We start from the raw sequence: 16,701 nt of genomic DNA, 5'->3' as shown, positions 1-16,701 counted from the left end.
CCACTATGATGACAATGGACTAAACCTCTGAACTATAAACCAGTCCCAATAAAATGTTTTTCTTTATAGGAGTTTCCATGGTCAAGGTGATTTTCACAGCAATAGAAACCCTAACTAACACAATAGGCCAATGTCTCCCTTGTTCTGTGGCCTTATTCAACCCTGGTATCCCAGCTTGATACTAATTCCATAAGCTCCCAACTTCTTCTCTTAAAAATAATAACACAACACTCATAATATGATTCTGTTACTTGAAACCAAAAGTCATCACTGATATATGGTGGTCCAATAAATTAGAGTTCTGATTTATGCATGCCCAAGAATTCTCTTAAAGAAACGAAGCTGTTCTCTTTGTTTGGGCCTCAGTTTGTACATTTGTACAAGGGAAGCAACTGAGCTGTATGTATTAGATGATGGTCTTGGAGTAAAGTTTTTCAAAATCAAAAGCATGTTGACCTATTCAAGCTTCTGGGAATTTCTCTAAGAATGGTTTAACTTTTAACTCAAAGTTTTTCAAGCTTGATCATAGAATTTTGTTTCAGAAAATATTAGCAGATCATAGCCTTAGTCAGCCATCATTTACCTTTGTAAGAGACACTGGTTCCACTCTACACATGCATTTTTTAAATTTTACCCTACAGACTTGGTTTTTAATTATTGATGAAGACTTTGAGAACTCCTTATTTAGCCATTATCAAGGGGCTTCAGTAGTCATGAGCATACAAAATCTATTCTAAGAGCTTACTTAGACAGTTGTTGGGCTGTATACAAGACAAACTAATTCAAAATCTCCTGGAACAGAGAAAGAATCAGAGTTTGTGAATACTCTATGATGATTATGTGGTAGGAAGTATTCAGTTCACAAAATAGTAGAGATGAGCACTTTTCAGTGGTTTGTATGCTTCATCAGAAGAAGTAGCTAGACATTATCTTCATAACATAGTCCGATTTTCAGATCACTTTTCATCTCTTATGAACTGTAGATGAAGGAAGCTTATAGACAACTTGTGACCACACACTGAAAAGCTACCAAGTAGCTCTAGCTTCAACTTCAAAAGACATAATATTGAAGTGTTAATATGGCTGTAGATACAAGTATGAAGTCAATCATTTGGGCAAAATCAGTTTCAAGTTTACATACTCAATAAAAGTCTCTCAGATGTGTCTGTCACTCCTACTACCCACATAGATTATTCATTCTTACCATAGACTGCATTGCCAAGAAACTAAGGTTAAAGGAGTAGGGTAGAAGCTTAAGTCATCTAATTCTATGACTTATTAACTAATGATTCAAATGCTGGAATGAATAGTTAGAATGTTATTTTAGGCTATCTTTGAATTTCATTTGTTCTCATTACCACAAATGAGGAAAAATTAGCTGTCAGAAATTTCAAAGCAAAACTGAGAAACATTATAGAAAACAGGAATTAGTCATCATTTTGAAGATTTTTCTCTGTTAAAATTCTTCAGGTAATGTAATGGAGATAATACTGTATTTCTTTACTGTATCATGTTCATTTTTTACAAGAGAAATTATAAGTTGTGTAGCCAGTGGCATTTATTGAATACAAGTAAACTTTGCTCCTAGGTCACTTGTGAAATTTATTAAAAGAAAACTCAAGGATGAACTGCAGAATTTCAGGAGTAATTAATTATATTTTCATAGCCAAAAATGTTCAGATAACTTTCTCATAAATAACCTGTAAGCCCACAGTCTAATGTCTAGTATATTATCTTATTTTATTTTGGTTAGCAGAGTTAACGCCTCTTCCCAGCTGGGGAGTAGTGGCAAGCAATGCTGTAGCTTATTCAATAACTCCATAAAAATTGGCATTATGGAGTTTTGGCTGTATGTATGGGTGGTGCCTGTGTAATATATGTACTTGTGTGGTGGTTGCTAGTTTTAATTGTTAACTTGACACAATCTAGATTCACCTGATAAAGGAGTCACAATGAGGAATGTCTAGCTAGGGTATGCCTATGAGGAATTTTCTTACTTGGGTTCATTGATGTGGGAAGAGTCACCCTGGATGTGGGCAGCACCATATCATGTACTAGCCCTGGACCGAATGAAAAGAGGGTGCTCTGAGTAGTACTTAAGCCTGACCTGGATGATTCATTGCTTCAAGTGTCTGCCACCTGACTCTTCTTGAAATAAAGGACTGTCACCTGGAATTTAGAGCTTAACAAACCCTTTCTTGATTTGTGAGAGTATTTATAACACACCAACAGGAAACAGTTGAGATAACTTGTTAGTGTTGGTGCATGTACATGTACCTTGACATACATATGCATGTGTGTGTGCATGCCTGTGGACAGTGGATGGAGGTTAACATTGGGTGTTTCTCTCAATTTCTCACCATCTTTTGCTTTTAAAAAGTGAGCCTTTTCATTGAACCTGGAGCTCATTGATTCAGCAAGAATGGCTGGCCAATGAGCATCAGGGATCCGTCTGGCCCCCTCCTCCTGAGGCTAAGGGGAAGAGCTCTGTGCCAGACTTTTTATGTAAGTTCTGGGGATCCAAACTCGGGACCTCATGCTGTGTGACACAGACTTTACTAACTACACATTCTACCCCAAACCCTGGCATTTATTTTCATGGATTTCATGGCCAAAAATGGGTTTCTTTTGAATGACTTTCAAACTTTCCCAAAACAGATGTTTCATCGTTTTCATCTTTCCACACAGTTGGTTTGAGTTCATGTGTAAAGTATATCAACACCTAACAACATAAAGTTATATACCTCATCACTTTCATAGTATTATATCCATTCTTATTGTACAAGCTCTGACTCATTTAACATTTTAACTGCCATTTCTGATCCAGTATTACTAGCTAGATGTAAAAGCATGTGACTGCGACTTAAGTCCATCAGTAACATTACAACGCAGACTGGACACACACACACTTGAGACTATTTTGCTGTGGATATTGTTCTATATAAATAAAACACTGATGGCCAATGACCAGGCAGGAAGTATAGGCGGGACAAAGAGAGAGGAGAATTGGGGAAACAGGAAGAAGGAGGAGAGAGACTGCAGCCACCGCCAGGACAAGCAGCATGTAGAGACTCTGGTAAGCCACCAGCCACGTGGCAAGGTATAGATTTATAGAAATGGGTTAATTTAAGATAAAAGAACAGTTAGCAAGAAGCCTGCCACGGCCATACAGTTTATAAGTGATATAAGCGTCTGAGTGATTATTTTATAAGTGGATTGTGGGACTGCGGGGCTTGGGGAACCTGGAGAGAAGCCCTCCAGCAACACTATTTCATTTTCTTTGTTGGGATGTTGCACTGTCTCAAGGGTTGCTCCATTGCCTAGGTTTGTCACATAATCTCAAGAAAATAAACACACTTCCCAGCTGAATAGTCTCTAACCGTATCTTGATTATGCTAGGTTTGTGCTCTGCCCTTTATCAGGCACTTTGCAAGCCCTTCATAGACATTTCAACTCATCTATGAAGAAATTTGAAAAATCAAAGAATGAGAGTTTGAAAATGAAATGAGGCTGCAGTTTGTTTTACTTGCAAAGAGAACAGCTTAGAGTTGTGTTGACTGACATCAGTCATTAAGGTTTGGATCGCCCCTTTAGCTTCTCAAACGGATCTCCTTAACAGATCTAGGGCACTTTTCTAGGTTCCTGGCTTTATTGCCAGCCCAACGTGCAGTCCACACCTGAAGAAAGGGGAGTTTTGATGCTGTGGTTTATTAACCAGGTACTTTCCATTCACTGTTAACAATTAGAAAACAGAAAGAAGAAATTTTTAAGAGGGGGGAGCCTCCTACTTGTTTTCTTTACTCCAAATAGGAAGACGGAAACAATTAAATAAGGAGGGAAACTCCCTTATACTTTACCTTGACCTGGCTGGACTGGTCTAATGTAAGAGGCAGCGCTCTGTAAGCCTCTAAAAAAAAGTCAAACTTCAAGACGCTGAAATTACTTCTGCCCCAGCGGAAACTGAGAGCCACCATCGTCCAGTATCAAACTGGAAAAGGTGCTCTTTCCCAAACCCAGAGGTCTGAGTTCCTTCCTTCTGGTTAAGGCGGCATTGTCGCTGACAGGACCTGGCGAGGCAGCTCTACTTCCTTGACTGTCAAGCTTAGCAATGCTCTAGCCTCACACAAAAGTCTGAATTGCAAGCCTGCACAAAGGGCTTCCCATCCATCACTTCTCTTAGCTCCTCACTCACTCCTCTACCATCGTCTGTAACTTCTTGGTACCCTTTACTGGAAAGGTGGTGTTTAAGGTCAAAAGATCCACCATAACCAAAAGGCCAAAGAGCCAATTGACCCTGGGAAAAAGCGAAGCTGTCCCTTTCAGGGCTGGGGGTCCACAAAAGGGAACAGTGAAACATCTATCTCTGCCACTAGAGTAGGTCTTGTCTGACTCTCCAAGGGGAGACTCCTGACAGAGTTGGGATCAGACACAGGGCGAGCTCTTAAGGCTACTCCAAGAGCAGAGTACCGGGTGTGGGGAGAGGCCCCTGAACTCCACTTTGTATGCAGCAGCTGCAGACCAGTGAGTACTCCTGAACAAAGAAGCATGCAGGACGAGGATGAAATGTTGGGGGTCACAGCTGCCACTCGGGCTGAGCAAAGTCTCCCACTACGCCCGTTATGAGAGCGTTGGGGTTCAGGATTCCAGGGAATGAGGGGGAAAAAAAACTCAGCGTGCGATTCCTGTTGCGGCGATACGCACTAGGAATTCTTGAGAACGATGGGAATGGCAGTTATCAGATTCGAGGGGGAGAAAAAGAGCTGGAGTGAGCAAAACAAAGAGCAAGTGTGGGCCGCAGTGACTTCATGCCTCACCAATGTCCCGCCCACGCTGAAGCTGTTGCTGCTTCTGCTGCGCGGCTGCTGCTGCTGCTGCCCTGGGCCGCTCCGGCGCTTGCTGGCTACCAGAGCAAGGAGCACTGTAGCGTGGGGCGGTTTCCTAGCAACTCTCAGCTCTGAGCACACCCAGCCACCCGAAGGCTGGGAGCCCCCCTCTGGGGGGGGACCCACAGAACTAGAGCACCCCATCCCTGCCTCGCCTCCCTCTCATTCTCTCCTGGTACAGCCCAGGGAGCATCAGCTGTCAGGGTTCTGGGTGACCAGACGCCTGAGCCGACTGAGTCCTAAAGGACAAGGGTACGCAACTCCCTCCCGGCAAGGAGTGTGGAACCTCCCCTTCCAGCCAGTTAATCAACGACGATGCCTTGCTGGGTGCCTGCGGGCGCAGACCCGGGCTTCTAGGGTGCTCGTGGAGCCGTTCCCCCAGCTGCTGGCACTCGAGCCTCCTCTCCCGCCAATCGGGACGCTGACGCCCTTGGCTAGCTGAGACTAAGTGGAGTTGGCCTCCCTGCCCACCTGTGGAAGAAGCTCACACGGACAGATGCGCCAGCGACTCCCCTCCCACCCCCTTGGCCTTCTAGCCGTCCCCTCCCACTAATGCAGCATCACCCTGTGAATTACATTAGGGTGGTTTTCCCCCCAGCCTCGGGCTTTGTTTGGGTTTGATTGTGTTTGGCTCTTCGCTAAGCTGATTTATGCAGCAGAGCCCCATCCGCTGGAGAGAAACAAAAGCTCTTTTCTTTGTCCCGAGCGGACTGTGGAGCCCTCACTCGCTTCGCCGCCGCGGGCCATCGGCTGTCCGAGGAGGTGCTTTTGGTTGAGACAGCGGGGCCCGCTGAGCGGAGCTGGGAGGGCCGCTGGGGCCCTGAGATGCAGAGAGCTGCTCAGGCCCGCGTACCTGTATCGCCTACTCGGAGCCCCTGGGTGGGTCAGACCGGCCTGTGGAAAAGATCCTAGGGATTTTCGGACAGCGGGCCCCAAGGTGCGCCCCCAAGTCGCGAGCGCGCGTCAGGAAAGCGGCCAGGCAGCGGGCGCAGGGCAGGCTGCTTTGCATTATGTGCGACTCGGCCCTGGCTTTTCTGACTGCTGCACTGCTCTGCCTGCACAACTGCCAGCGAGGTCCTGCCTTGGTTCTCCAGGCGGCCTGGCTGTTTTCACTTGTTCTTGGACTGGGCCAAAGCGGTAAGTTATTTTGCTTTGTTTTCTTCCCTTTTCCCAAAGTCTTGGGCTGGCATTGAGAGCTTCTGGCCTGGGCATCCCTGACAGGTAAGTGCCAGATGTCAGTCCTGGTCAGTCCTGAGACTTAAGGAGAGAGTGTGTGTGTGGTAAAGTCCTCCATAGAAAAGCCAGGTGCCAAGCATTACTGTCCTGTAGTGACAACAATAGTCCATGGTGCTGGGAAAGTAGTTCTTGAGTTGAAGTTTGGGAAAGAGACTGTTGTATTTACAGAAGCCAATTTTGGGGTTCCAGTATTTCCGGAAGATATCGCTGTAGAGACTGTGTTCCCCATCTTTTCACGGGGGGCAAGGGGCACAATTCACTAACGACATTTGGATCAAGGCTGTGGCTAAGATGATTAATAGTGAGATGGAGTCTTCCATTTTTGGTCTATGAAATAACAACATACAAGTTTCTTCTACTATAACATTCAGCCTGAATGAATTAAATACCCTTGAGAAGTATCCATTCATGCTTTAAGCCACTGGAGGGGGTGGGGTGGGGGAGAACACTGTTGTTGATAAACGTTTGTGGCTAATTGATCCCTCCCTAAGTTCAGTCTCTGATACGGAGAGGTCATCTCTCCATAAACCTTACTGTCCTTGTCTGTAAAACAGATAAAGATAACGGCCTTTCCTAAGTCACAAAGGACAGACAGTTCTAGTCAAATAGTGCATGAGGAGGAGTTTGGGACTTCAGCATGATAGCATTGTATTCTTAGTGACCCATGAAACAAAATAAGCAATAATAACAATTAGCAGTCTAAAGATCAAATTTACCATAGAGGTCAAATATTTATTTTGTGAATAGAGTCACCATTGCCATACTTTAATTTTTTTCCACTTTTCTCTTCTGGTCACTAATCCCTTTAATTTTATTAGAGACTACTATAGTCTCTGAACCTGAGAGGAGTTTTAATTAATAGCCACACTTCTGTTGTAAAACTAAATTTTTCTCCTGCACTTTGTTTGAATTGATGTGCTGGCTTTCTGCCTGAAGTAAACTGAAGCTTATATGTAAAAGTTTATAATGGAAAAATTCAGGTAACTTCTTATAATTGTTGTATATACAGTCAGCTAACACTTGTTTTGGGTGTGAGATTTGCCTAGTTATCTGAAACAGGACAAATTAAAGTCAACTTTTATCTTGTGGCTATTTTGAGACTTATTTATTTCAAAATAAGTGAAACTTAATGCAAAGGAAAGAATCACACTCATTATCAAGTGTCTTTTAAATGGAACATGCATTTGCCACATCAGAGTTTCCACTGAGCATAATTCCATCCTATGCCAGTAAGTAGTAAAGTGTTCTTTTACTACTAAGAAAGTTAGTAAACATTCACACTAGTAAAACAACCAAAATTTATGCCAACAGAATATATTTTGTTCTGAAGAAAGTCTCACCTTTAACATTAGCTAATAGAGATTTTAGAAGTTCATTGTGCTTATAAAGATAAATCAGGTTCCTGTATAATAGCAAGATATTTCCATCCAATGACTATTATTGATTTGAAGTAAGTATTATGAATGGGCTGCCTTGCACCTGCTGACCTGAAAAGTGACTGCTTATCTGAAATCAAAACAAGGCATCCTTTCCCCAGCCTCTGTCAATATACAAAGGCTTCTGATATATACTGACTTGCATGGTAGTTAAAAACATGAAAAAAATTTAAATTACAGCCAGTACCACTCAGCAAATTAGAGATCAGTATAAACAGCTGTACTTTGTGATATAGCTACAAGTCTTAAATTACAGGTCTCTACTGTGCAAATTGAATGCTTAAAGCAGAATAGGAATTTAGGTATCAGTTACAAAAGAAATCTTTTCCCCATGCCCAGTAGTTTACACCAAGAAAATGTGGAGGGCAATAAAGCCATACTAAGAGAAGACTGTAAGCTACACAAGAAACATATGACTTTGGCTTTAATTTTTAAAGTACAATTTTATACAAATGCACTGGACTTTTAGTAATGGAGCAGAAGGAGCTGAGGGAGGCTAAATACAGAAGATGAAGCATGTTATGAATGAGATGCAAAGATTTCTTGTGTAGGAAACATTACTTCAGTTTCTTTTAACTTTTTCACAGAAATTAATGGGGATTGGGACTATTAAAGTCATTTTAATACCAATACCAACACTAAAAAACTGGTTACTAATGGTTTTCAATTAGTACTCAATACCAACACTAAAAAACATTTAATACCAACATTTAATACTCAATACCAACACTAAAAAACTGGTTACTAATGGTTTTCCATTAAATACAAAAATTAGTTAATATTTGAATAGTTAACATAGCAATACTTTATTTCTACATTTGCTAATTTTAAATGATTAAAAAATCTGTTACCCAATTACATAGCAATAGAAAAATGACACATTTCAAAACTCACAATTTCTTTACAACAAGTGGTAACTGTTATTACAATGAAATTTAATTTTCTGTTTATTGAGCTATCAGGTTTTTATTCTTTTCCATTACAATCAACCAACAGAATGAGCATTGCTTTGTGACAGTAGTATGGCTTTCCCTCAAAGAGATTTAATCATATCAAGTAGTCTATGAATATCCCCTCCCCTAGGTTTTATTGGGGGGGGGTGTGCACATGCACTCATATATGCACAGATGCACAGCCTTGTTTTTGCACATGTGGGGTGCACATATGTGTGGGTAGGAATGCATGTGGGTGCACATGCATGTGGAAGCGGGATATTGACGTCAGAACTATCCTAAATAGCTCTTTCACCTTATTCATTCAAGCAGGGTCTCTCAGTCAAACCAGGAATTCAGATATGGCTAGTCTTGCTAGACAGCTTGTTTCTGGGGATTCTTTCTCCATCTTCCAAGACTGGAATTACAAGCAGGTCAATATGCCAACTGGACATTTGTGTGTGGGCTTCTGGGGACCTAAACACCTGCCATGCAAGCATGTTAACCATCGAATTATCTCATTAGCCCCTAAAATTCTTCAGCTAATTTGGAACAAAAAGCTATTTAAGGGAACCAAAGCTTCATTTGGATAAAGTCCAATCTTCTATGTCACTTCCATAAAATGTGTCTATATTAACTCTATCTTTAGGCAACAGAGACACTTTGGGGTCTATTTTAAAGTCATCTATGATGGCCTTACATGTGAAAACAAGTAGCTGATATGATTTCAAAAATGTCTCTTCTGTTGAAAGAGTTGCCATGCTTGTTTCCTCCAATGCTTCATCTAATCATATTGAGCCCTTGTGGGAAGGCTTTATTCATCATGTTACGGTTCTGCTCAGCTAAGATGTGATAGCTGCCCAGTTGTCAAATCTGTTATCCAATCCTTAGTTATCACCCTGCTAGACCTATCATCAGTTAAGAAGTTGACAGTGTCTACACACAAGTTAGTTTCTTAGACCTATGATCTGGTTTAACCTCTTTCTCCATCTCTGATTTTGATTCTTGTTCATCCATGAACTTCAATAGCAGCAGTAGCTCCAGAATTTTGTCCTCTTTTCTCTTATCAATACAGAGACCCTAAGAAGTGAATTAATTCAGCTTTGGGGTTTTATATTGTGTTTCTATGATGACACCACCCAGATGTCTATTTCCAGTCTTGTCCTCTTTTTGGCTTTCCAGAGGAGACATCAAACTGCCTATTCAACATCCCTATTGTGTGTCTAAAGACAAAAATTGATCCCTATATATTTAAAACCAAATGCCTAGTTTTCTCCCCTAAACTTGCCCCTTTCACAGATAGTTCAAACTAACACTTCATAGCATCCTTGATTGTCTGTTTCTGTCACATTGCACAGTCCACCACCACACCTCTATTGTAAAGATGCACATCAGCTCTTGTCACTCCTCTACTTGGAACTCTACATAGTTGTCATCTATCTTGAATTCAAGGCCAAGTTTTAGTTTTAGACTTTATAAGAGCTATAACACTGGACCTGTCTGTTCCTCTCTGATTTGGTTCTAGAAATACTGATCCTCGCTGTCTGTGGAGGTACAAGGCATGGTCCTACTCCCTTGCTCTATGCCCTGTCATTGAAATGCTCCTGCCTGAGCTGTATTACTTCTTTCTCACCCCATTTCTTCTCAGTGTCTAGCAAACATCATCCTATCAGAGAGGATGTCTCTGTGTTTCCTTTGGACTCTGTCTAATCCTGCATTCTGCATATTTTACTTTCATAGTCCTTAGTACCTTGTGTTATATTATACATGATTTTGTTGTCCTTCTCTCTTTCCAGTCCCACAACTAGAATACTGCTAATGACAGGAAGCATTTTCTTCTTTTTCTGAAAAACACCATCCATATATATACCTACACACACTTGCAGAAGAGTCAAAGTAGAAAAATAGGAATATGCTTCTTCTAGATTGAGTCTCCAGTGAGTCCTTGTTTATTTCAAGGCAAGATTGACTCACTTTCTCTTCCTGTAACAAATAGATGTACTTCTCAAGCTCTAATACATTTAATAGAAAACAGAGATCTTCTAGAGAAAAAGTTCTTTCAACATTTGTAAAAATGAGAAGAAAAGCTGTCCTAGGTTATACAGTTTCCTGATTGGGGAAGAGGTGCTCCAATTTTAAAACAAAAAACAAAAACAAAAACAAAACTGAATCACTCCCATAGCCTGACTTTTTGTTCAGGAGAGCTATAAAATCCATAGGCTATGATCAGGTAATAGAGCCATGTGGAGAATCTTAAAAGGAAAACTGACCAGGGAGCAGAATTTCTTAGAATATATTTGCCAGCTGATCATTTTTAGATGTATGTTTAAATTTGAAAGATATAGTATTATTTAATTGTGAATATATATATGCCTGCCAAGCTAACTATGTCTTCATTATAAACTGAAAAACAAATTAGTTGGCATCAAAACAAACAAATGAACTGTCAACAGATACAGTTCATGAAAGAAAGGGAAACTTTCAAATAGAAATAGGATAGGCAATCAAGATAGGTATGATAATTTCCACTCCAATTGGATATTTTATGAGAGTTAAGAAATATGATGTAAAATACTATATTGACTTCCCAATTTTTTACATACTACTATTTTAAATAAAACTTTCTTGCAGAAAACACAGCATGTAAGATAATCTGGTCTTTGTTCTTTACATTTACAGACTTTTGGACTTCTTTTGGTTATATCTGGTATAGATAAGTATAAATAGTCTGGTGTTAAATTCCTCACTTTGCTCACAGACAATCTCCCTTGGGTCCTTTTATGGACTACTGAAATGGAAGGTTCTGTTTTGATCTAGGCTTTTAAAACTTTAACAAATAAGTTCAACCCCTCTATAGACATCAGCCAGTTTCCTTGCAACTCAATAAACTATTTACCTTTGGTGAGTCTTTGTTTGGGCTTTCCAAGAAGAGATGCACACATCATCTTCCCTGATGGTGCCTGTTCTCTGGTATCTGAAGCCACTGCAGAGCTTACCTTGTTCCTGCCGTGATAACTTTATTATAACTGATATAAAAACTCTTATGATATACTTGAATGTTACCTTGCCAGACTGACATGAAGATATCTTTTTTTTTTGCATTCATTGAATAACCAAACAGCTTCTCTCCCAATATTCCTATATTTGCTCAATCCTTCTTGTTCTTAAAACTCTAGCTTCTGCTGCTGTGCAAGTTGATGCCTCTTAAACGCTATCAGCAAAAGACTATGAGGTCCTGTGAAGGTTCTCCAGTTTTATAATACATTCTCTGAATTACATACTCGCTGTATCATAAAATAAACCATAGGAAAGAGCAAAATTTTATAATAAAGTATTTGGCTATATAAAGTTGAAGTATTAAATTTAAAGGCTACCCAATTAAAATCTTTAAGAATGATATCTTAAAGATACCATTTGTCGCCTGGCAGTGGTGACACATGCCTTAATCCCAGCACACAGGAGGCAGAAGCAGGTAGATCTCTGTGAATTCAAGACCTGCCTGGTATACAGAGAGAGTTCCAGGACAGTCAGGGCTACACAGAGAAATCCTGTCTCGAAAAATAAACAAAAAGGATATGTTTGTCATTTGAGCTCCCATTCTCTGCCACACCTCTTTTCTAAATGATTCAATGCATTTATTAAATCTTCATAACACACTGTGAGAAAAGTGAATTTATAATCCCTACTTTTGAAAGGAGAATAGACATAGAAGGAGATGAATAATGCTCATATTTTATAACACATAGCCAGTGTGAGGAGAGCCAGGATTTGAGTTCCTTTATATGGCTTCACAATTTCTTAAGGAAATTTCTGGATGTTATACAATTATGTCTGTCACACATGCCCCACCTGGTGAGCCCTTGGGCACCTCCATAGTGTGAGTAATGTAGAACGCTGCTGCCTGTGCACAACAATCACAGAGAGAGGACTTTGATTTTAGGATCATGGGATCTTCGAAATATGCATCCTGGGGAAGCTCCCAGTTAAACCCAGGTCACTTCGTGTACACCTCACTATGGAAAGGTTTCTTGTGTATGAGTGATGAAGGAAGAGAAAACAAGTGGCTTGGTGGGGAGCACCCTGTTGTAAAGTCCTTCCTTGGGGTCCCTTTGCTTTCTAGTGTGTCACTAATGTGTAAGCGTTGCTACTAGAGGGAAGAAAGACAAGAAGGAAAAGAATGAGCATCCCAGGTCAATAAAAAGTACTTACAGGAACAAATCTATGACATTGTCAAACTACTGACCAACTCAGACCTGATCATGCTTCTAACTGCTTATAGCCAGTGTGTTACTATGTAGCTGAACTTATATATTACTTTGTATATTCATATCAATTTTTTTACCCCATGCACATTCACTAACTTGGACACTCCATTGGCTGTTAATGGTTTTCAGCAATTCTTCATGTCTGCAAGATGGGTCACTAGAGCCTGGCATTTCAGTATATGCTAAGCTCAAGGCACATGCTGCTCTGCTCTCTTTACACAGCTTCAATGCTGAGAGAACCAGGCCTCTGTTTTAAGCACTGGGAACACAGAGCATAACAAAGGCCTACTTCAGGAGATTTGCCTTCCAAGTATGTATGTGTATCTGAGAGAGGGAGAGAGAGGTTTGAAAAGCAGACTGCTATCTCATACACACACACACACACACACACACACACACACACACACACCCTTTTCTTATTTTGTAACATTAAGTTTATTTGATTTTTTTAAAGATTAACTTAATACATTCTGCAGTTTAGCTTCTTGGGGAAAATGTGAAAGGGAATATATGTTAGGATTTTCAAGTTGGTAACTATAATAGGTTTTTTTAAAAAAAAAATTGAATGAATGAGAGAGCAACATAAGAGGTTGATACCAGAGAAGATAAAAATAAAATGAAAATTGATACCGAATAAAATGATTAAATTTCAACGGGGATTCTTAACATGTTTCTCAACATGGAGATTTTTGTCCTTCATGATCTCTTTAAAGTGGCCTTGCCTTTCTCAATAGGTAGAGAAAGCCTGGCTGGGCCCTCACTACAAGGGCTCCTGAAGCAATCTCATTCTTTATGACCTTTGTATACATTCTACTCAGAATCTACCATGCCTTTCCATTACCTTCAGTATCCTCAGAAGACCAAAAGTCAATGCCCTCTGCTTTGTTTATGCCCTGCCGCCATTCCCACCCATGACCTCCTGGACAGGATACACTAAGCCTGCTGATTCTGTAACCAGAGCTGTAGGTCCAATACATAATTTGAATAAGTCACACTGAATAATATAAGAATACTAAGCAGTTTTGAAAGCAGCCAAACCCCACTCAGTTATGACCCTTTCATGAACTACAGAGAGTTTCTTCTAAAAGCTAAGACTCTGTATTCTTGAATCTTAACTACTTAAGTTTGTTCTTCCTTAATAATTTCTCTCACACTTTGAATGGTTGGTAAGATGAGGATGAAAAGATGAGTACAAAAAGTAATAAATGCACAAAGTATTCTCATCCACTTGACCATTATGCAGGCTTTTATTAAGCCTTTAGAGTCACGACAAGTAGTACACTGAGCTTTAGAGGTAAGGGTAAGAATAGTTGAGATTTGTGGAGGATTTCTACAGGCCAGGAGGCCTCTTATGCATGTTATGTGAAAATTTACTATCTCCTTAATGTTACAGCTCTCTGAGCTGGAGGAAGTTACCGAATAACTTCTGAAAGTTCTCTTAGCTAATAAGTAATGGAAACAGAATTTAGAGCTGGTTTTTACTCAGCACTCTGAATTACCATCATAGACTGCCATCTACAGGGGAGTGTAGTTCCTCCCTGACCTTGTGACACCTAGTTCTAGCCTCTTTTGGTTATTCCCCAAACAAGCATAAATAGTCCATGGAAGGTGTCCTTTCTGTCAGTCACTTCTAGATTATTTCTAAAATTCTTGACCTGGGCCACAACCTGTTTTCTTGGCCTTCTTTCTGTGGGTAACTGCTCCTGTGCCAAGTTCAAGACAAACATGCCCAAATGTGGCTGATGGAAACAAGATAGTTTAGACACACAGGCTGCAGTTTCTATGCAAGTATATAGCTGCCTCTTTGCATTGCAGAATGATTCTAGGGCTGGAAGGGAAAAAGATGGATCCTGGACTGGAGGTTTAAGGTTCATACAATGCTAAGTTCCTAACCAGAAGACAAAACTCTGTGTTAACTTTGCATCACTTTGATAAAACACCCTGGAGAAATAAACTGTGGGGAGTAAAGATCCAATTTGCCTTAAGGCTCCAGAGATTTCAGTTGGGATTTGGCTGTATTCAACCTCTAAACAGTTGAGACAGGCTAACACAGCAGTGGAAACCTGCAGCAGAGGAGAGTGTTCACCTCATGATAGCCATGATGCAGGGTGAGACGGGGAAAGAGAAGACAATGCTGGGGTGGGGGTAGAGGAGGGTGGGGGCAGACTCTCAAACAAGTACAAGAACAAGATCTGCCTTTCTTCAAGGGCAAGTGACCTACTTCCTTCAAATAGGCTCTGCCTCCTAATGGTCCATTCAGATATGAATACTTCAATGGATTAGCCCATTGATAAGATTAGAACCCTCATGATCCAATCATTACTCAGATTCTCACCTCTGAACTGTTGCATTAAGGACCAAGACTTTAGCATGTGAGTCTTAAAGGGACATTTAATATCCAAACCACAATGAACTTCTTTGACTTAATTATTTCTTATTCTAGTTTGCAAGTATTAAATACTTGGCCTTGTTCTGCCTATTGCTGTTTGTACTCTGGCCTTGGCCTTGAAAAGTTAGAGCAGACTTGGCTAATAGTTTAAATATTATTGGAGAGCGGGACAGACAAGAATAGTACCAGAGTAAAGTGCAGAAGGACTCCTTCACATCAAAGGGCTTTTATATTGCCCTATTTTCAGAAAACTTCAAGATGTGAACTAAGTTTTACTCTCTTGCAAATAGTATGCCTGTGAAAGTGCCATGCATATTCTTAAATTAGTTTTACTTTTTATTTCCTGTTATTAATTTAAAACATCTCAAGAAAGATCTTTTTATTCACATGAATAAGCTAAATTATCCAGCTGCATATAGTTAATATCCATAGGAGAATGAACATGTAGTAAATGCCATACAACTTTCATAGAGTAAAGGGACTATTTTTCACTTTAAAAATCAGCATTGATGTCACCTTATTTTATCATTCACAGTCAGTAAACCAGAAGAATTTATAGCCAAACAAAACTGTAGTGAAAGTAAAAATGGTATCCAGGAGGATTTTATACATTAGTTAAAATGATCCCACCTTTCAACAAGAGCAAGAATCAGTTCTTGCTAGAAACTATGATACTAAACAGACACATTCAAATTATCTCACTGAGTTATTTTTAAAGGCCCCTAATTAACTTAGGAAGTAAAATGAAAATCATTGACCAAAAATTACAAAATAAATTATAATGGTCTTATTATGTATATTCTTTAATTTTCATTCAATTTAAAGAAGTTTTGCACTTATTTATTGTGGGTATGTGTGTGGTCATCCATTCCTTGGTGTGAGTTTGGAGGTCAGAGGACCACTTGAGCAAGTTCATTCTCGCCTCCACCATATGGGTTCCAAGTATTGAACTCAGGTTGTCAGATTTTCCTGCTCCACATGTATATTTTCAAGATAACTTTAAATGATTTTTATTATGAATGGTATTTTTTGAAGTACTTAAAGTTCACATTTTAGAACAGGATATAAGCTTTTAAGAAGTAGCCTTTCATTCTGACATTAGTAATGAGCCACTTATTATTCCTGTAAGTAGTTAAGAAATGTTAGCTCTTTTTATAAGGAGTTTAATTGTTGTTGTGTTTTGCCTGGAGAATATTGAATTTGTCAAAGAGTCTGTTGTCATTCTAAGTATTGGTGCAGTTTGATTGACCTAGAGCATTGCCAAATACATCCAATGCCCAATAATGAAATATGAAGCAGAAGTAGCTCGGGAGGGCTGGGTTAAGCCAAAGGCCCTGGATGGGTGTAAGCCTGGAAGTGTGGGGAGAAAGGATAATACAGACAAAAGGATGGGACATTAGACACAGGTCAACCTGTTGAAGTGTGCCAAACATGTCCTGGTAGGTATAGAAGATGTACACTGGAATATTTTCATGTTTGAATAGCTTTGTTTGGACAATTTGGATTTATACTGGTATTTCAAGATATGCTGATGCAAAATGAAGCCACCTGATCTGTGTT

General features: G+C 40.0%; 1 protein-coding gene across 1 annotated transcript in view; it reads left to right on the top strand.

Annotated features, from left to right (window-relative positions):
- The first annotated feature begins 4,923 nt into the window (after nucleotides 1-4,923).
- Nucleotides 4,924-16,701, top strand: part of Itgb8 (integrin subunit beta 8) — an 80,097-nt gene continuing 68,319 nt past the window's right edge. Inside the window, exon 1 of the mRNA XM_028880933.2 lies at nucleotides 4,924-6,020. Within this exon, the coding sequence (XP_028736766.1) occupies nucleotides 5,894-6,020 (127 nt within the window). The 5' untranslated portion in view covers nucleotides 4,924-5,893. The remainder of the gene's footprint in view (nucleotides 6,021-16,701) is intronic.

This window comes from Peromyscus leucopus, chromosome 14, assembly GCF_004664715.2.
Source record: "Peromyscus leucopus breed LL Stock chromosome 14, UCI_PerLeu_2.1, whole genome shotgun sequence".
NCBI classification, from domain to species: Eukaryota; Metazoa; Chordata; class Mammalia; order Rodentia; family Cricetidae; genus Peromyscus; species Peromyscus leucopus.
This window is presented reverse-complemented; position numbering and strand designations above follow the sequence as displayed.